The sequence below is a fragment of the Gigantopelta aegis genome, chromosome 4 (genome assembly GCF_016097555.1).
Source record: "Gigantopelta aegis isolate Gae_Host chromosome 4, Gae_host_genome, whole genome shotgun sequence".
Classification (NCBI taxonomy): Eukaryota; Metazoa; Mollusca; class Gastropoda; order Neomphalida; family Peltospiridae; genus Gigantopelta; species Gigantopelta aegis.
In genome coordinates, this window is record NC_054702.1 from 34,052,736 (window position 1) to 34,074,167 (window position 21,432).

At 36.2% G+C, this 21,432-nt stretch overlaps 1 protein-coding gene across 1 annotated transcript in view; it reads left to right on the forward strand.

The window, feature by feature from the left end:
• LOC121370438 overlaps nucleotides 1–20,490 on the forward strand; it is a 72,648-nt gene extending 52,158 nt beyond the window's left edge. The window contains exons 33-43 of the mRNA XM_041495659.1: nucleotides 2,522–2,588; nucleotides 3,386–3,471; nucleotides 6,797–6,923; nucleotides 7,709–7,750; nucleotides 8,561–8,650; nucleotides 9,692–9,740; nucleotides 10,930–11,306; nucleotides 16,670–16,762; nucleotides 17,354–17,446; nucleotides 18,409–18,492; nucleotides 19,160–20,490. Of these exons, the coding sequence (XP_041351593.1) occupies nucleotides 2,522–2,588; nucleotides 3,386–3,471; nucleotides 6,797–6,923; nucleotides 7,709–7,750; nucleotides 8,561–8,650; nucleotides 9,692–9,740; nucleotides 10,930–11,306; nucleotides 16,670–16,762; nucleotides 17,354–17,446; nucleotides 18,409–18,492; nucleotides 19,160–19,399 (1,348 nt within the window). The 3' untranslated portion in view covers nucleotides 19,400–20,490. The remainder of the gene's footprint in view (nucleotides 1–2,521; nucleotides 2,589–3,385; nucleotides 3,472–6,796; nucleotides 6,924–7,708; nucleotides 7,751–8,560; nucleotides 8,651–9,691; nucleotides 9,741–10,929; nucleotides 11,307–16,669; nucleotides 16,763–17,353; nucleotides 17,447–18,408; nucleotides 18,493–19,159) is intronic.
• Nucleotides 20,491–21,432: the final 942 nt, after the last annotated feature.

Consider the following 21,432-nt stretch of genomic DNA (forward strand, 5'->3'; position numbering starts at 1 on the left):
ACAAGCAGTTTTGATTAACTGTAGGAACTGACTTAAGGCTAAAAGTTTTTTGGTTGCCTGATTTATTTGTTTGTTCGCTAGTTCTGTTTAATTTGCAAAGCGCCTTCTGGTAGTGGTGGCATCTGGTGTCGTGAGCCATGTGCCGGCTAAGGCAGTTAGGGCATTGCACAGGTCTGGTACAGGGTGAGTTGCGTCATGATCTTTCATGTTTCTGTCCACACCTGTGACAGGTGGGAAGTTCTCTGTGATGGCGGCACTTAGCCGCACTATGTCCCCACTGCTGACAGTGGAAACATTTACTGGGCTTACGTTCATAGGGCATGAGCTGGTAATGGTGCCCTTGAACGCATATGCGCTGGTCAGTATTGCTGATTGAAGCAGCTATTAAGACATACCCATTTGACTAAGTGGTCGCCTCCCTCAGGTTCAAGTGTGGGTTATCCCTTCTGAGCGTGTTCAATGTAGTCACTTCTGCTGGGAGGGGATTTAGTTTGATAATCCACTTGGTGCTGAGAGGGGGTGGGGTGTTTCCAGTTGTTGTGGCTGGGGCTGGGGGTTCCCTGTTAATTTGAGGTTGGGATTGTCTGAGTCCCCCAGCTTTAACTGGAATTTCCTTGTAGAAAGGTCCTGGAGTTTGGGGACCTGGCTGTGAACCTGTTTTCGGGCGCCTCGCTTGGTCCTACATTTTTTGTTTTTTTAGTTGGCTGTTCAACATTTAGATTTTTTACGAAAACCTTAGCAGTTGGTATTTTAACAATTAATTCAGGGCTCCTGACTTTTCGTTTGTTGTTTTTCTTGTTATTGACAGGCCTAAATGGTGTAATAGCAATTGGCTGGCTGTTTGAGGGCGTGGAGATTAGTTGAGGCTCAGTGGCCAGGCTAGTGGGAGAGGGATTACCTGTCTTTGTTTTTGCGGCGGACGCAGTGATTTTCATAGCTCCTGAGACATCTGCCGTGGGCTCCGTACTCTGGCTTTGTTGAGGTTTTTCTAAGCCGGGCTTTGTGCCTTTGTTCGAATCCGCGTTTGTTACCTGTGGACTGACTGTCGGAGTTGATTTCATGGCGGATTTTGTACTTTCTGGGTCCGCAGCGACTGTCTGGCTCGATCCGTTTGAAGTGGCTAAACCTGTTTGGGTGGCCTGGTCACAGTTTAAGCTAAAGAAAATAATTTCTTGAAGTGTACCCTTATAACCAACATTTTACTGCACAAACATACAAAATTAATTGACACAAGTATGTTTATACAGCTAATTGGTCTTTTGGTTGTCTTGCTATGACATGTGATTTTAACATGCATCGTGTGTATCGCTGTCAAATCAGAGTCTGGCAGTTCAGATTCGTCATAGTTGCATTATGTAATCCAGTGGGAAGATATTTTACAATTCAGAGGTGTTATTAGAACTAAATTGGATAGTTTTTTTTATATGGCAACACTGAATGTCAATACACAGCCTGTTGAATTAGCGGCAACACGCTTCGTAGCCATTACGATGACAACAAACATTATAATAACACGTCATTTTATAAACTCCATGTGCTTTTTTAAACAATATAAATAGGCTATCCCACAATTCTCACTTTGGCAAAGGTTAAACAGTCGGGACAATTCGGCCTGTTACATTCTCAGAAACCGAAAGTAGGCGACATTTTCTGAATGAGAAAAAAATGATTTTTTTTTATGCTTACAAAAATGTCATTTAACAGGAGAAATTGTCTCCCGCACAGAGGTAAGGAGATTTGGTCAAATACCGGGAGATTCCCACGGAATCTGGGAGGGTTGACAGGTCTGAGATTATTATATGAGCTTGTGTGATTTTAAGAAATGAGTGTCAAGATTTTTGTATTGCCCGAGTGAGAGCGAGGGTAATACATGAATCCTGGCACAAGTTTTGTAAAATCAGTACGACTCACACGAGAGAGTAATAATTTCTTTATTATCCATATTATTATTGTTGTTTTCTTTATGAATAACAAGACCCAACTCAAAATGACATCATATCTCACATGCACAGTTGGAGCTAGGACTGGAGAAGCATACGTCATGTGATGATGTTGCTTCCCAAAATTACATCATTACACTTGTTATTACACGTGTGCTTCATATGATTATTATTAACTCGGTTATGTTGAACCATATGGATAATGTAATCAATGACAACTGCATGAAACCATTCATTCATGTATTCGCAATAAGAATTATTAGACTACCTGTACCTCATTTATTATTTTTAGCTTTGTTGGTAGTATTATTATGTATTTTTAATTCACATGTTTAGCTTGATAGTATGTTAATATTATGTTACTTTCAGCTGTTGGCTCACATGTTTAGCTTGATAGTATGTTAATATTATGTTACTTTCAGCTGTTGGCTCACATGTTTAGCTTGATAGTATGTTAATATTATGTTACTTTCAGCTGTTGGCTCACATGTTTAGCTTGATAGTATGTTAATATTATGTTACTTTCAGCTGTTGGCTCTCATGTTTAGCTTGATAATATGTTAATATTATGTTACTTTCAGCTGTTGGCTCTCATTAGACAATGGGCTTCTCTGGGCATTTGTGGGTCCAGCTCTAACTGTTATATTGGTAAGTAATGACTGTTTTTAATTGAAGTTGTTATTAAAAGGAACAATAAATAAATAAAAATTGTGTTTGATTACAAAAAGGGATTAGTAAACAAAATGGGGTATGTCTTTCATATATTTTGATTGAATTAAGCATTATATTTTATAATGTTTGACATTTATAAACAAACATGAGAACCATCATACAAATTATCAATTCCTAATTAAGAACGTGCAGAGTGGAAATATATACAGCATCTATTAATGGTTTTATAAATCTGGATAGTGCCATACTATATTTACACACTAAACCATGGAAAACGGAATTACATTTCTTTGTATTGTTTATTATTTTATGTTATTTATTTTAAAATTTATATTTGGCAATATGTACTGGTTAGTCTTTTTTTTTTAATTTTGTGAAATTCTCAATAGTTTTATATTCATCAGTGTAATTGTATACCAACATCCAGTGTCATGTTTTTACATCCTCGTAACCCCATTTCCCCATTAGAAACTTGAACACAGAATATATATTTCTTTGTGTGAGTGAACAAGCTTTGCCATAGCATAATAAGTTGACCCTATTTTGTGAATTTCTTAATTGTTTTCTGTGTGTATTGAGTTAAAATCAAGTCTCTTAATTACGACAAAGCAGCAAAAGCCTAATCCCATAATTTGTTATTATGAGATATGGTTATTGTCAGTATATTCTATATTATTTTGATGTAATAATTAATAACCATTCATGTAGAATAAAATTATAGTGAAAAATGTCATATGAATTAAATTTGTGATTCACATTTTATTTTCTTATAGATCAACTGCATTATTGTGGCTGTTGTGCTGAAAACAATGTTAAGCACGACAGCAATGATGACAAAAGACGCAAAAGAGAAAGGAAAGTAGGTTGTTAACTTTATCTGAATCATACAGTGTCCACAATATTTGACAAGAATTTCACAGTTGGTTTTTTTAAAATTATTCAGATCAGGAATACAGCTGAGGTAATAGGAAAATTTCCACTAACCATCTTTGTTTGTTGAATTTATTTTCATGCTTATATCCAGTTACGGTTCAAGCTCACTGTCCTGGGCACCCACCTTAGCTGTTTGTCCAGGACACTGACATAGCCAGGATTTTATATTGGGGGGGGGGGGGGGGGGGGGGGGGGGTGAGAGACCCACATTGCAGGGCAACCAGACTGTCTATTAGTCATGTTATGGGGTGATATGAAAATATAAAATGGGGTGGAAAATAAAGAGGTGTGATTAGGGTGGCCTCTTGGCTGTTTGTCCAGGACACTGACATAGCCTAGATTTTATATGGAGGGGACCCACATTGCAGGGCAACCAGACTGTGTATCACTGTTGGTAATATGAAAATATATAACATGGTGTGGAAAATAAAGAGGTGTGATTAGGGTGGCCTTGCTCTTCCCCACTCCCCGCTGGCTATACCAATGGTTCAGGACAGTGGGTTTGTGGTTAGTTATTAGTGGTCAGTGATAGAAAAGTTGCATGGTGTAGTGGCCTTGCACCTCTCCACTTAGTTGTTAATCTCACTCTGGGTGGGAGCCAGTACTAGGGTGCAAACCTAGAACCTACTAGCCTTAAGTCTGATGGCTTAACCACAACACAACTGAAGCCAAAAACCAGCTTTTGCCACTAAGGGCAATTTATACCCTTATACTACTGTACTCAGGGCTTCTAGATTATGGTAGCCCCACTCCCATGGCTAGTGATATTCAAAGTGGGGCTAGTAAATAACTACTATTGCCATGCCCGATGGTTAGTGAAACAAATTTCTCAAATGTTGCAGTTAAGTCTATTTTGTAAATATGAATATCCTTCACCCACCCCAAACCCCCAATGTTAGTGTTTTTAAGCTCTATCACCCTCTTTAGGTGACATATCTGATTACATTAATACAATTTTACTAAATAATAATAATAATGTAAAGTAGGGCTAGTTAATTTTTAATCGTGGCTAGTAAATTAAAAAAATCACTGATCCCATGGCTAGTGAATTTTATAAAAATTCTAGAAGCCCTACTGTACTATATGTAAGTTAAGTTATTATATCACACAAAGGAGGGGGTGGTGGTGGTGTGGTGGATGTCCCACAATACTGAAGGTCCACTACTCTGAAATGTCATCACAGTATTAGGCTGTTAGGTTATGGATATGGTTAGATGTTAAGGGTTAGTTTTTTGTTTAGGGTTAGGGTTAAAAACATTTTTAAAAGTTTGTTTTATTTAACGACACCACTAGAGCACATTGATTTATTAACCATCGGCTATTGGATGTCAAACATTTGGTAATTTTGATGATGATGATGATAACTAGTTTAACGTGCCCATATACCACTAGGGTTTCGAACACGCCCATCCCGAGTCCGACCTCCGATAAGATCGGTGGCCTGACTCGGGATGGATGGGGGGGGGGAGGGGGGGGTTGAAACTGGGCAGAATTTTGAAAATAGCAATTAGTAAAGAAGTTAATAGATAAAATAAAAGAAAATAAAAGGTTACAAGCCAAAAATAAAAAAGAATTGACTGCTCGGCCGAATATTTATATAATTTGGAGCATTTTAAAAGGACAGTCCAGAATTAAATAAGAGAAAGAAGAGAGGATTGGACCATTTAATAATATTTAAAAAAAATTTTTTAATTTCGACATAAAATTTTGAACGCAGATCTAAAAGTTTAAAGTCCGATCGATATGTCCACGCGAGTGGCCTCGTTAAGGCCGTTTGGGTGCACAGCATCTACGGGGATGTGATGTTATTCCTCTCCTCAAAGTGAGGCACCAGTCTCCTGTAGCTGTGGGTGCTAAGGCAGTGGACCATCTGTGGGTACTGGGCGCCTGTCACGATCTTCATGATTCTGTGGATGGTGTTGTTATCCATGTCATGGCTGAGGAATCCCTGTCACTACAATAGCTTCCACTCCCCGTAGTTTGACCGTGTGGATGGTGACCTGGTGGCCATCGGGAAACGTCTTGAAGTTTTCCTCATAGACCCCGCCTGGCAGTCTGTCGGGGTCCGTGACGTCTCCCACCAAGTACTTAGAGTACTGGCCTTTGATCTTCCGTGCTGCCACTCTCCAGTCATCCGAAGAGGAAGTAGAAGGCCGCGTCTTGGCTGGTTGGTCCCCCGGGGGGGAGGGGGGGTCACGGCCTTCCTCTTAACAGCCCCAACTTCCAGAGTCGCCGTCATGGAGTCCCCCGTGGGTGGGGGTCTCGACGCAGACGAACAACGAGCGGGAACAGGTGACGCTGGTCGCGGTGCACTGGTTGGCTGCTCCACTTCCCCAATCTGAACAGTCAGTCCGGCTGGTTGGCGAGTCGCCTCCCGTCGATCTGTCCGGTTTGGTCGTGGTGGGGCCGGCGACGCAGATGGGACCGCCACTGGCAGTTGAGTCGCCAGCTTTGTCCCCGCCTGAGCCGCCCCTGGCGCACATTTCTTCTTCCTAGTTCCCTTCCTCTTGGCTGTAGCCGCGTCGCCATACACCAAGGTCACGGTTGCCCATGACCTGGTGTATGCGACGCGGTACTCTAACAGCGATCCATAACTAGCAATCAATCCCCCCAGGTGGGGGGGTAGGTCGAGAGCGCACGAAATAACGTCCAACTTCATCGCTGGTCAAGTTGAGAGTCGGTAATTTTGACATATATTCTTAGAGAGGAAAGCTGGTACATTTTTCCATTAGTAGCAAGGGATCTTTTATATGCACCATCCATAAACAGCATAGCACAGCCTTTTATTTACCAGTCGTGGTCGACTGGCTATGATGAGAAATAACCCAATGTGCCCACCAATCAGGATCGATCCCAGACCGACTTCACATCAAGCAAGTGCTTTACCACTGGACTATGTCCCACACCTAGGATGAGGGCTAAGATTTCAGGAGGATGACTATTTCTCGCTCCAGCCAGTGCACCACGACTGGTAGTATGTGCTCTCCTGTCTATGGGATGGTGCATATAAAAGATCCCTTGCTGCTAATCGAAAAGAAGAGTTCATGAAGTGGCGACAGCGGGTTTCTTCCCTCAATATCTGTGTGGTCTTTAACCATATAACTATAAATAAAATGTGTTTAGTGCATCATTAAATAAAACATTTCCTTCCTTCCATCAGGAGGATGAGACCTTTGGAGTAATGGGCCTTTGGAATCTAATCATACCATTCATCCAAAGTGGAAGGTTACCTTCTTTTTTTTCACTTTCAGGGCAGGATTGAAAGCATTGTGCGTTCTTCTCCCGGTGATGGGCCTAACGTGGGTGTTTGGAGTTTTCTCTGTCAATGAAAATGTTGTCATCTTCCAATATCTGTTTGCTGTTTTTAACTCAGTCCAGGTATGAGTTTTAACCATTATAATATAGTTAATGTGATAGATGTAATATTTTATTATCTAAATAGATAGAGATTTTTAACACTGTGGTACACATATCAGTTTGCTGTTTTTAACTCAGTCCAGGTATGAGTTTTAACCATTATAATATAGTTAATGTGATAGATGTAATATTTTATTATCTAAATAGATAGAGATTTTTAACACTGTGGTACACATATCAGTTTGCTGTTTTTAACTCAGTCCAGGTATGAGTTTTAACCATTATAATATAGTTAATGTGATAGATGTAATATTTTATTATCTAAATAGATAGAGATTTTTAACACTGTGGTACACATATCAGTTTGCTGTTTTTAACTCTCTCCAGGAATGAGTTTTAAATGTCTTATTGCTAATGTTATAGATTCAATATTTCATTTTTTAAATACTCTTAAATTTCAACATTTAATTTTTTAAATAACATGAATTTCAATATTTCATTTTCTAAATACACATGAATTTTGTACATTATGGTACACAAATCGATTTCTATCTTGATGATTTGTTAAAAATAAATGGTGCTAATAATTGTACATGTACCTATTGTAAATGTAAAATATAGTTGATAAATTATAAATATAGAAAACACCAAAATTGTGAATCAAAGACACCAAAAGGAAGCAAGAAACTCTAAAGAACATGAAAATTAAAAGTTAAAACAAGATAATACATTGACCAGTTATTTTAATTTTTGAAAAAGTGAATTAAAAAAATACTTGTTTAAAAGGTAATCTTATATATTTTCAGGGTCTCTTCATTTTCATATTCCACTGTCTGCTTTCAAGACAGGTGAGTATATGCAATTTAACAATTAGATCACTTCTAGTTTATTTAAAGTTATCTGTTTTGATAAAAATCTACAGTAGCACATTTCTTTGTATAATACTTTAAAAATATGATAAACTTATATTTTCTTTATATACACTGTACTCTTCAAAAAAAGTAGGGGAACTCTAATAAGAATTTACAATTGCCAAAATTGTAAGGTATATTAGCTGTGGGGAATGGTTATATGATAATAGTGAATTAATTGGGCAAACATTACAACCGGTAGTTCAGTATTACAGTAGGTTTTATGACCACCAAAGATCTTAAAGGATGATTGGGGTCAGAAGTGAAATTTAAAAGTTGACATTTTTTTATCAGTAAATCGCAAATTTAAAGAATAAAAATGACTAAAAACAAAACAATAACAACAGTATGATCAACAGAATGAAAAAGATTGACAGAAATAATGTTCCACAGTGATTAATGGACCTTCCTGGAAATTGTCAAAATCGAGAATGACACCCCATGCATGTGTACGGGGCAACTGCGTGACGCATGTGCAAACTATGGAATGTGTTTCGGTGTGTTGATAAACAGACCTGAACGTTCTTTACTAGGATGTCTGTGGTCAAAACATATGTTCAGTCTAATAGCTGATATTAACATTAATATTTCAGGTTCCCCTACTTTTTTTGAAGAGTATATATACTAATCACGATATGCCTTCTATTTTTTTTTAACTTTTAAATACACAAGTCGATATACATTAAGCCTATTTACTTCTTAGTCTTTGCTTTCTATTATAAATAATACGACCATTTATGATTTCAGGTTCAAGATGGAATGAAAAATCGCAAACGACGTTATCTAGCACCATCCCATGACACCAAGTCAACATATTCTCAACATAATGTACCCAATGTAATAATAAAAAGATTTATCATTAAAATCAAACAAAATATTTTTGTCAAATGTAATATGCATACAGTTTATTTATCTTCACATGTGTATGTTGTTAATTCAGGTCTCACAATGGAGAATGGGGTGGGATGTAGCCCAGTGGTACAGCGCTCGTTCTATGCACGGTCGGTGTGGGATCGATCCCCGTAGGTGGGCCCATTGGGCTATTTCTCGTTCCAGCCAGTGCACCACGACTGGTATATCAAAGGCCGTGATATGTGCTACCCTGTCTGTGGGATGGTGCATATAAAAGATCCCTTGCTGCTTATTGAAAAGAGTAGCCTATGTAGTGGCGACAGCGGGTTTCCTCTCTCAATATCTGTGTGGTCCTTAACCATAAGTCTGACGCCATATAACCGTAAATAAAATGTGTTGAGTGCGTCGTTAAATAAAACATTTTCCACAATGGAGACATTTTGGGAATTTACTTTGAAGTTGATTTTGAAAAATGTTAAACCATTGTTAAATGTTTGCATCTGTTCAGATGTTCTTTGCTTATAATTATTTTTATACTGGCTAATTGTGATGACCGATTAAAGCAAAGTCATAAACATACACTAGCAGATTATAGTAATAATTTTCCCATTCAGCTGTTGATGGATTACAGGATAAACATAATAACTACGGTAGTTATAATGACGTACATGGCCAGGGCTGTATTGTGAAATGCATATCAAAGCTATAAGCTTTTGCAAGCTTACAATAAACAGAATGTCAAAATATTTGTGTCAAAAGTAGTTACAGAATATTGCAATTTTAATTTTTACTATTTTAGTGATGTAAAATCGATTAAAAAAAAAGCCAATCAACAATTACATGATACAAATCCAGACACTTTTTTCTGGATTCTGTTATAACATCTTTTAATAATAATAAGAAAACATCCATAACATCCTCACCCTCAAGTATTTTGTAATAATGGAACAGTTTGTAACCAGTGATTAACTGGACATCATATTTTATTGTTTAACTATAGTAATATTATTTTTATTTGTATTTCAGAAACAAATGAGTGATGACACATCTGGAAATTCAGATATGGACAAAAAACGTAAGGTCATGCACATGTACTTCTGATGGGATCAATCCCCGTCGGTGGGCCCATTGGGCTATTTCTCATTCCAGCCAGTGCACCACGACTGGTATGTCAAAGGCTGTGGTATGTGCTACCATGTCTGTGGGATGGTGCATATAAAAGATCCCTTGCTGCTTATCGAAAAGAGTAGCCCATGAAGTGGTGACAACCGTAAATAAAATGTGTTGAGTGCGTCGTTAATTAAAACATTTCCTATGTACTGCTGATTATCATATCTTTTTCATATTATTTAGAAACTATTTTGTCCACCAAATAAACTGAGATAAAAAAAAGAAGAAGATTAGCAATTTAGTAATGTTGTGCACCAAATAAACTGAGATAAATAAAAAAGATTAGCAATTTGGTAAATGTGCTTACATGTAAATAAAAGAGAACTCGTGATTTTCAAAATGAAATCAGACACTGGATGTAACTGATGCATCATTTGTGAGTGTAAGTATTAGAAGTTTATTACAGCCTTGAATCTAGACTACAGTTTCAGATGCAGGAATGTTTCTAGGTCCACGTCCGTGGAGATATCCATGGCACTTTTGTTTGCTATGAACCATATTTGATTTGTTTTCCAAGACATGTTTTTTGGCTGTATAATTGCAGAGGTTGAGGAAAGAGGTGCAGTCTTTAAAAAGGCACCGCACCTCCAATATTCATGGAGGGGATGCAACATTCAAAAAGGGCATCTATTGTAATGAAAAGTATACTAACATGTATTATTTAATATATGGTAATCTTCCACAGAATTACAAACTTTGCCAAGAAATTACAGGTTTTTCACTAAAAACCAATAAATGCTTTATATTCTTTTGCTATATAGCAAAAACCAGGTTTTTCTCCACTAAGACATATTTACGGCATTCGCAAGGCAGTTAACTTATGCATCATACTGTGATCAGTTTCAGGTTAACTCACAAGTCACAGAACAGTTTATTTTGGATGTCCTTATATTATTGGATGGTATGGCTCTGGTGACCAAAATATATTGCTATAGCATGTTGGAGATGATATTTATCTACAACAAGTTTTAACTTTTTTGCCCTATAACTCATTCATTTTCCCCAAAAAACTGACTTTCATCACTGGTGTCCTTATATTTATATTACATGTAGCTTTTACTTGCTATTTGTAATAAAATAACATTTCTCTTCAGTTTCTCCATTTTTGGAAGTTGACAGACAAGTTCAGCAGATTGCCCACAAACTAGCTAAGGTTGAGAAGGAGAATTTCCTCGACAAAGAGGAACAGACTAAAGCTGCAGGTACGCTGGACAAAGTCAATGTCCCAACTGATTTACCGGAAGTTAAAGAAACGAACATGCAAGTTCTGAAACCAGACATTAGACGGCCTTCACCACAACCAGTGTATCAACAGCAGCAGACACAGACACAGCAGCAGCTAGGACACAGTGCTGCAAGGCAGCCTCCACTGAGCCAGGAGAAGAGGTTGGGACACAGATCATTGCAGCAAGAAGCAAGCATTGAAGAAAATATGTTGCAGCGATCACCAGTGCCACAGCCATACAGAAAGGTAACAAAACATGTGACTAAATGAATTGAAAGAGTATTTGCATTTGAATTCAAAAAGGTGTGTACTGCAATGATATCTATGCTAGAAGCCAAATTCACGAATTTTAAAAACAGTTGGCAATTAAAATGTTATTTTATTCTGGAAAAATAATTTCATCTAATGACTGATACATGTATTTTGTTAGAAAATAACTGGAGATATCTGCAATTTTGGAAGTTTAAGAGATAATCTGGCAATTTGTTTGGCTTATACAGAGCTATCCCTGTCAGGTTTCTGAATATTGATTTGTGTTGACAATTGTAACCAAGTGGATGTTAAAATAATAAACAATGTTTCTAAGATGAGGAATCAAAAGCAGAGTCGCATTACAGTTGACTGACTAAATAATCCCACAAGGTATATTGGCTGAAAAATGTATACTTTTAATTTGTCTAGAAAAATATTCATTCACTTATTTTTCGTGCTTATATCCAATTAAGATTCCAGCACGCTGTCCTGAGCACACACCTCAGCTATCTGGGCTGTATGTCCAGGACAGTGGGTTAGTTGTTAGTGGTTAGTGAGTGAGACAGAAGGGGGTGTAGTGGTCTTACACCTACCCACTGAGTCGTTAAAACTCGATCTGGGTGGGAGCCAGTACCGGACTGAGAACCTGGTTCCCACCAGCCTTATGTCCGATGGCTAAACCATGAACCACCGAGGCTGATAGAAAGGTATTTTTATTCAGTCAGCTGTATAGTCGCCAGGGTAGGATTCAAGGGATGGAACCAGTAAGACTCGTTCTCCCTAAAATATTGAATTGCCTCCCCCCATTTGAACAAGTAGTTTATAATTTTTCAACCCTTCTACTTTAGAACTCTACTTTTGGAAGAACATTTCTCCAAATGCCTGGTCACACCAGTGATTTGACAGGTTGTTTTTGTTTAAATCTGTCAATAAAATTCATGGAAATTCATTTTGTGGAATGAAGAGCATTCTCTGCTTTTGACATTTAATCTGGAAGCAAATGGCAGAAAATTGAGAAGCAGTTCTAGATCACTTGTATGACATAAAACTTTACTTTCATTTTAAATACTATTAACATAACCTTTTTTCCTTCTGTTTTCGTGCTATCTAATTTAATATTGATAACTAATATAAACATAGTTAGCACTAATTTCTTAATCTGAATAGTTGTACAGTATTTTAAGATGGAAAGCAAAAGCTGCTTGTGAAACTGATTGTCACAATGCATAGTGTGGGGTTTTTGAATGGCAATTGCCTCTTGCTCCATATCCAGAGTTCGACGAATCTGCTAGCCCGACATGCATGGCTAGTGGTTTTTAAGTTGGGCTAGTGAGAAAAACAAAACCACTAGCCCACAGGGCTAGTGGTCCCCCCTCCCTCCTTATCGCTCGATTGTTTTTTTTTCTTTCTTTTTTCTTTTTCTCTCAGCTGAAATTTCGTTTAATAAATTTGATTGTGATTTTTGTCATCGAATAATATCAACAACGCAATCAGTATATAATAATAATCCACTTGAACTAGGTCTGCAAACTGCTGTAACATGCTATCTCTACATTTACACAGGTTTTTTTAAAAAGCTTTCGATATGATCCCAAGAGCACATCTATGGCACAAGTTACTAGAAAATAACATAAATGGTAAATTCTTTAGAATCATATATCAGATGTATCAGGTATAAAATCATTAATATTTGTAAATAACAATAAATTACCATTATTCACATGCCATAATGGTGTACGTCAAGGTGAAAATTTATCCCTGATTTTATTTTCCCTGTATCTAAATGATCTAGAATACTATTTACTTAACCACGGTTGTGAAGGTGTTTCTTCCATCGCAGATAATAAAAATAACACACTAGACATTGGAATACATCTTATTTGTTTATTGTATGCTGACGATACTGCTTTACTAGCAACAAGTGCAGTCAATTTACAACACACGTTAAATATATTTGATCAATATTGTAGTATTTGGAAACTTAAAATAAATACTACAAAAACAAAAGTCTTAATTTTTAATGGAAATTCTAAAGATTATAAATATACTTTTAAGATAGGAAAAACTACTCTTGAAAATGTCAAAGAATACAAATATTTAGGTGCCATTTTTACTAAACTAAATAAATTCAAAAATACTAAGATTAGACTTAAACAACAGGCAACAAAGGCTATGTATTTCGTCCTGGCAAAAGCAAAAGATTGTCATCTATCAATAGAATGTAAACTCAAAATGTTTGACTCGATGGTTCTGCCAATATTATTATATGGATGTGAAATATGGGGATTCGAAAACAATGACATCTATAACTCTGTTCAAATCAATTTTATTAGACATATTCTCCCTGTGAAAAAAGCTACCCCAATGTGCATGTTATATGGGGAACTTCGTAGAATGCCAGTCGAGTTGACTATCCACAAAAGATTAATTTGTTATTGGGCATGAGTTATCTCGGGGAAACAGTCTAAACTATCTCTGTTATTATACAAATCAATGATGAGAGACCATATTAGCAATGGAACTAACTATAACTGGATTGCTGCTGTTAAAAATATTTTAGATCATCTAGGAATGAGTAATATATGGCTATCACAAACCTTTCTATCGGTAAAATGGCTATCACAACAAATTAGCATATGACAAAACGACCAGTATTTACAAACATGGAAAAATAATATTTCAGAATCATCGAGAGGTAAAACCTACGAATATTTCAAAGACCAATTAATTTAGAAAATTATCTTAATATTATTCCTGAAAAATTATGGACTGTTATGATAAAATTTAGGACTTCTAACCATTATTTATCTGTTGAGACTGGATGTTGGAATACAGCTCTATTAGAAGATAGACTTTGTACTATTTGTGATGAAAATGACATAGGAGATGAATTTCATTATTTATTTGTATGTAGTTTTTTCAATAATACACGGAAAGAATGTTTACGTTCATATTATTATATACGACCAAATATATATAAATTTAGAGAACTTATGAGCAGTAAAAGAATAAACACACTAAAAAAATTCGCCAAATTCATGAATATAATTTTTCAAGTATTTAAACGCCCATAACAACAACAATACCCAACAACCAAAGTTACCATACATTAACCAGTTAATGAAACTAAAGGTCAACATACAACTATATTTGATATATTTTAAATTGTATTACATTATTTTATGTCTTATTGTTATTTTATGAAAATTTTATTATTATTATTTATTTATTTTATTTATATCTATATATTGTAATACCAATAATTATAAAGTACACAGTTGTAACTGAAATTTTCTGAATAATTATATTTTACAATATACCTCTACTCTGTTACATCGCAGAATGCATCTATATTGTTAATACACATATCTCTATAATGTAATATCATGTATTTATATTATTAATACACATATCTTTATAATGTAATGTAATGTCATGTATTTGTATTTGTATTCATATATGTACCAAGCAATGTATTCCTATTATTTGTACCCTCCTGTTAACCATCTTGTCACAATCAGAATATGTATGTTCCTCTTACGCCGTTGCATAACGGCCTGAGTGTAATAAAGTTCTGTTCTGTTCTGTTACAGCATGCATTGTTTACTTTTCCCTTTCAAATTTCTGGCACAGGAAATAAGTCTAATGACATGCGTGTTTTGATTGGTTGGACATGTCACGTGGTAGTTAATCTCGCACATATGTTTTAGGCTAAAAACTTGGAAATCACCAATTGCGACGACAGGTTAATCTCAGTCAAGTAAACCCCAGTCATGCTTTGAATTTCAGTGTTTGTTTTATTTACCTGTTGTTTTCTAATTTAACACTTAGCTTACATGTGATCTGCAATCAGGAAAACAATGAACTTTAATGGTAACTGCACATGCAATGACTCGGCTTGGCCTATTACGTGTCGCAGTTTAGATAATGTGTCACAGCTGCCAATACAAGATAATACCTCTTTTGTTCATCAATTAACAACGGATTAGATGACTCCGTTATATTCTTTTGATATTGGTCTGACATGGGATAATGCCCTATATTTGAGCAATTGGCATCACCATTCCAGGCGACACAAATAGTAGGCCCTAAATGTATAACCCACTACCAAATACACAGTGCTAACCAATATCAACAACGACATCATATATGTTTCACCACCACACCAGACGGCGGCTCGCGGGTTTTTCTTCATATATCATCATATTCACACCATTCATTTCATCTAATTACGGCCCACCCGTGTTGTATGGATAACCTGGGGGGGGGGGGCGGGATGGGGGGGGGGACGCCGTGGTAGGGTGCTTATTTGGGTGCGATAGGGCGTTGGCGGTTTGGACCGGTAGGGATGCCTGTTAGGAGGCCTCCCCCCATGGAAATCCGGACTGACCGTATTGGGCCCCCGCCTGTTGGAGCGCCGGATTGCTCGGTGGCGCTGGGTTCCCCCCTTTGCGAATCCTTTTTCCTCAAGGGCTAAATTTAAATAAATAAAAAAAATATATATATAATACATATATATATATAAATATTATTATTAAATAAATAATTATAGTATATATTATTTTCGAACTGCCCGATTGAAAACTTAATTACAACTTTGCACCCACTAATCATACTATAAAATAATAGAATGTTATAGGTTTATTTTTAATTATGGTGCTATTATATTAACATAATAAATAATATACGTAATGATAGACCCCAAATTATTTTAGTTTTTTGATCCCGTTTTTAAGTGGTCCTACCACACTATTAAAAATTGCCACCTGCATCTTTCTCACACACCTTCCCCCCTCCCGCCCCGGAGTCGGTCACTGGCGAAGTCAGAGGCTGAATCCGGGGTGGGCGTGCCTGAACCCTAGTGGATAGGGGCACGTAAAATGAGTTGCCAGTCCAGTACCAAATACACTGAACCATCTATTACCGTGTGTCACACTGTTGTACCCTCATTTAAATTTAATTATTTTGATAGTGGGTTTAGATACCAACCATGAGTTTGCTCAATTATTTTTCCCTGGGGGGAGGGCAAAAGTGAAAACAGGACAATGACAATGGATCACACTTGACAAAAGACCAAACATGCGACACGACAAAAAACTGAAAGTTACATGATTTAAGTGTTTGTTTTATTTTACTGTTATACTCGTAAATGTGTAATGTTACAAAAATTATATAAAAATCCAGTTATAATTGATCAGGAATTTAGGCTAGTGCTTTATCTTGGTGGGCTAGTGGTTTTCACAAACCCACTAGCCCTGTGGCTAGTGACTTTTCAAAATATTTGTCATACTCTGCCATATCAATTTAAAATGTTTTCTTGGACTGTGATATGTGATTTTATTCATTGTTTTGTGTAGACAGTGGATGGAAAAGAAGAGCTGAAGTATTCTAGAGGAGCTGCACCACCTCAAAGACCTGTAAACCATCAAGCAGATGTTAAACACATGGAGGTGAGTTTGTATTGTTACCTCATGCTTATTCTACGTGACTTCTGATTGGTTCATGTTAGCCTACATCACGTGCGATTCCGAATGAGATCATTTTGCACTGCTCTGTGGTTTTGTTAATCAATAAATTATGATTATGCATTATTTCCAGTGTAAATCAGGGAATCCCCTTGACATTGTCTAAGAAGCATTATTAGTTTCATCAACAAATTTTGAAATTATAGTGTCTTACAGCTAAAGACATCATGTCTCATGTATGACACCACATATTATAGTGCAAAATACTTGTGATCGCTAGTTTGCATAGTGCTCAGTTTGTTGTCTATAATTTGTGTATTTATTTTTAACATTTATTAAATTAATTGAAGTAATAAAACAATTATGGCACTGTAATAAGACCAGTATGATGTTTTATGGAGAACAAAAAATAAATATCGGCCTCAGTCAATATTCTTTTTTGCATCATACCCCATCATATTGGTCTCATCACAATGCTATAATTGTTTAATATCATTTTGTTTTTATCCATTACATATTTAATGTATTTGTGATAAGAAAACCCCTTCCTAAATTAAGTATTTTTGTCTCCTGCAGGGTATAATACATACAAGTCAGAAACGTCGTGATGACATTTACAACCCTCTGAAACAAAGCAAAAGAGACAAGCATGATTATCAGGACTTACAGGTAAATGACAGAGTGCTATATTGTGTTTTATCAGTGATCATTCTTAACTGTGAGGCAGAAAAAGAAAACAATTCCATTGTATTTTAAGAGTGATATTTTAAAGTGAGAAATAGTGTTGTGCCAGCAGGTTTGACTTCTGAGGCGGTTATTGTTAATATTATATCCATGTGGGCTAAAATATCAGGGTAATATTTTTACAATAATTGCACAGTGTGCAGATTGCTTCTACAGCCACTGATTGGCTAGCTTAAAAAATACTTGTGTTTGGTTAGTTCTTTGCTACAGCTGGAACTTTACTTTACTTTCATTCATTTAAAGTTTCCATTCATGAGTCAGATTACACATACATTATATGATTTACAGCAATAGGAACATTTTGACTCATTTGTTTCACATGAAATGTTGGTCTGGGATCGATCCCATCGGTGGGCTCATTGGTTTATTTCTTGTTCCAGCCAGTGCACCATAACTGGTATAACAACGGCTATGGTATGTACTACCCTGTCTGTGGGATGGTGCTTATAAAAGATCCCTTGCTGCTAATCAAAAAGAGTAGCCCATTAAGTTGCGACAGCAGGTTTCCTCTCACAATATCTGTGTAGTCCTTAACCATATGTCTGACGCCATATAACCATAAATAAAATGTGTTGAGTACGTCATTAAATAAACATTTCTTTGTTGCTTTGATTTGGTTGTAAAAAGAACACTGTTATGCAATGACGACACTTATATTACATTATATAATACACTTATAATGGTTATGTGACTTAATGGTTGATGGAATTACTTTAGTCAGAAGTGGGATTTTTATATTAAAAAATCAGTTAAAACTGACAATGGGTAATAGAGGAAATAACCAAATCGCTACGATGAGTTACATATTATCTGTCCCTCATGAATGAATGTTGTAAAAGCCTTGTCAGCTTGTTAGTTATTCTCTAAATGTTTGTGTTATATTGCAGCCACGGCCAGCTGGACAGGGCCACCGATTGGCTGGGAACTCTGACAACAGCTTACATGAACAAAAGTACAAGGGTTGTGATTTGGTAAGCTAGCACCAGTTAAATTACAGTTTGCAAAGTTTCATCTGTGTGTGTGGGGGGTGGGTAGCTCAGTAGTAAAGTGCTTGCCTGATGCATGGTCAGTCTAGGATTGATCCCGGTTGGTTGGCCTGTTGGGCTATTTTTCGTTCCAGCCAGTGCACCACAACTGGTATATCAGAGGTTGTGGTATGTGCTCTCTTGTCTATAAGATGGTGCATATAAAAGATCCCTTGCTACTAATGAAAAAATGTAACATGTTTTCTCTTTATTTAATACAATGTTCCTTGATCCATTAATGTTTTGTGATACCATCCAAGGTGTGTCACATAGTTTGTTTGTTTTTTCAACATACACTTATGTTTTTGATATTTAAATTTCAATTTTAAATGTTTCTATTACTAATCTTTTGGCATGTCTGGAAATTTTAAACATTTAAATGTACTGCCAGACAGAACATCATAAGCATTGGAGGTGTCTGTTATATATCGGTACAGCTTTCAACAGGGGAGTGAGGAGGGCAGTTCATAATCTTCGGAGTTTGGGGAGGGTGGGGGGGTCATTGGGGCCCATTGACTTCCCTCCTTCACTGTTTCCAACACCTAAAACAAATGTTGAGTAACGCTAATCTGATGTATAACTTTTAACAAATTAATTTCTGTATTCAATTCAGCCTCTCTATATTGGACAAGCAGACGACCGCTGGAGAAAAGTGAAACAAGCTGTTGAGATGAAACAGTTCAGTGATCACCCTGGACCACTCAGACGGCCATCTCAACACCAGAGTGAAGACGATATTTCCAGATACGGCTATTACCAGCCATTCGGTGTGCCCGAGAGAAGACTACCTAGAACTAGATTCAGTGACGATGACATCAGATTTGAAGAATCATTTACTGATTACCACTGGTGATCATTGCATGGGTGCACTAACAGGGCCTTAGCTAGCGGGAGGGGGGCAAGGGCAACTGCCCCCCCCCCCCCCCCTGAAAAAAATCTGGGAAGCATTATAGAAATTTAAAGAAAATTCTCTTCTTAACTGTTTAAGGAGTTTTAGACTACCGTATTAACTACCCAGTTGTCTCCCCCCCCAAAAAAAAAAATTCCTAGCTATGGCCCTGAATAACTGTAAGAGTAAAGTGAAGAAATGGTCTTGTGCACATTCCTGACAAAGCATTTCTAAGAAGAAGATGAGGATGTCAGATTTGAAGAACCATTGATGATTGTTGTCAAATGTGCAGTAATCTCAACATTAAAATACAGAAATGTCTACAAATACATTAATAACCTCATCATCAAAGTGAGGACAGTGTCTCTTATATAGAGTTACCAGATATATGGCGGTGTGTGTTGCCTGACAGAAGAATTTTCAAGAACTAGATTTAGTGAATATGATCTTCAGATCTGAAGAGTCAGTTGTGAATGTTGCTATGTGTGCAATAATCTCAAGAGCAAAATGAAGAAAATCTCTAAATATAACAATTACCTCATCATCAAAGTGAGGAAAGTATCTCCAAATATAGTATTTGTGACATTTAATGGTGTGTGTATGCTGGACATAATATTTCCAAGAACTAAATTTGAAGAACCACAGAGCAATTCCCATGGGTGGAGTTCAGAGACAATATTTCCAAATACAGCTATTACTGGGTACCTGCCATTTGGTAGTGTGTGAATGTGTGTGAATTTAGCATAATGTGAAGTTAATGCTATTGGGACATGGACTTAATGTGTATGGTTTGCTTACTGAGATAGATTTTAAACTATTTTTAAGGAATTACTGTTATGGGCCTGGAATTATATATTATCAGGTAAAATAATAAGATGATATGTTTGTTACATAATTCAAGTAACACAGTCTGCACAATATCAAATCCAATATGTCAAACATTTTTATGCATTTTTTCTCTTCTGCTTAATTAATACACAGTGCATATATTGTATAAAATTTTATTATATTTGTTAACATGCATAAATATATATGATTTAATTTGTGTATAATATATATATATATAATAAAAATTATATATATATATATATATATATATATATATATATATATATATATATATATATATATATACACACACACACACTGTATGATGTATATGATTTAACTAACATTCTAGATGTACTTCTCTACTTCAAATCTGTCAATGAACATATGTCTGTTTATCATACATATATGTTATACATATATTTTGCATTAGGGTAATTGAAATGTCTCATTGTTTTACATATATGTCTAACTATAATTATTATTTTATGTTATAGGTTAGTTATAAATATTCATAGTTGGTGCAAGTAGCCACAATTTGTAGTTGGAAAAAATACAGATCATGATGGTTTAGTTGATTCAGGTACTATTTAGGATTGTCAACCATGATCCATTTTCTTTGTTATTTACAGTTCCTTGCTGGAATACAAATATTGTCCTGTACACATCTGTGTGCACCTTTTAACATCCCTATGTTTATGGAAGCTGTAGACATTTTTTTAGCACATGTACTGGCACATATTATAAAGAGTCAGTCCTCTTACAGTGTTGGAATCATTTAACATGGTCAAGATTGGCTCTCGTTTTTGTAGACAAAGCAAGCTGAGTGTGCATACCCTCACAACTACCTTTTAAAATCAGTCTTAATGTGCAGATATTGTACTGAATATCCTACTGGCAATCATGACACTTTTAAAATTAATACCCTCACAACTACCTTTTAAAATCAGTCTTAATGTGCAGATATTGTACTGAATATCCTACTGGCAATCATGACACTTTTAAAATTTGATATTGTTTTGATTTATTACTGGTGTGTGAATTAATGCATATAGTATCGTTTCTGAAAATGAAGTACCTTTAAGGTCCTATCGAATAAAGTGGAAAGATAATGTTAATAATGGTGTATATAGTGCCTATATGCAATATTGTGGAATTTTAACTGTTAT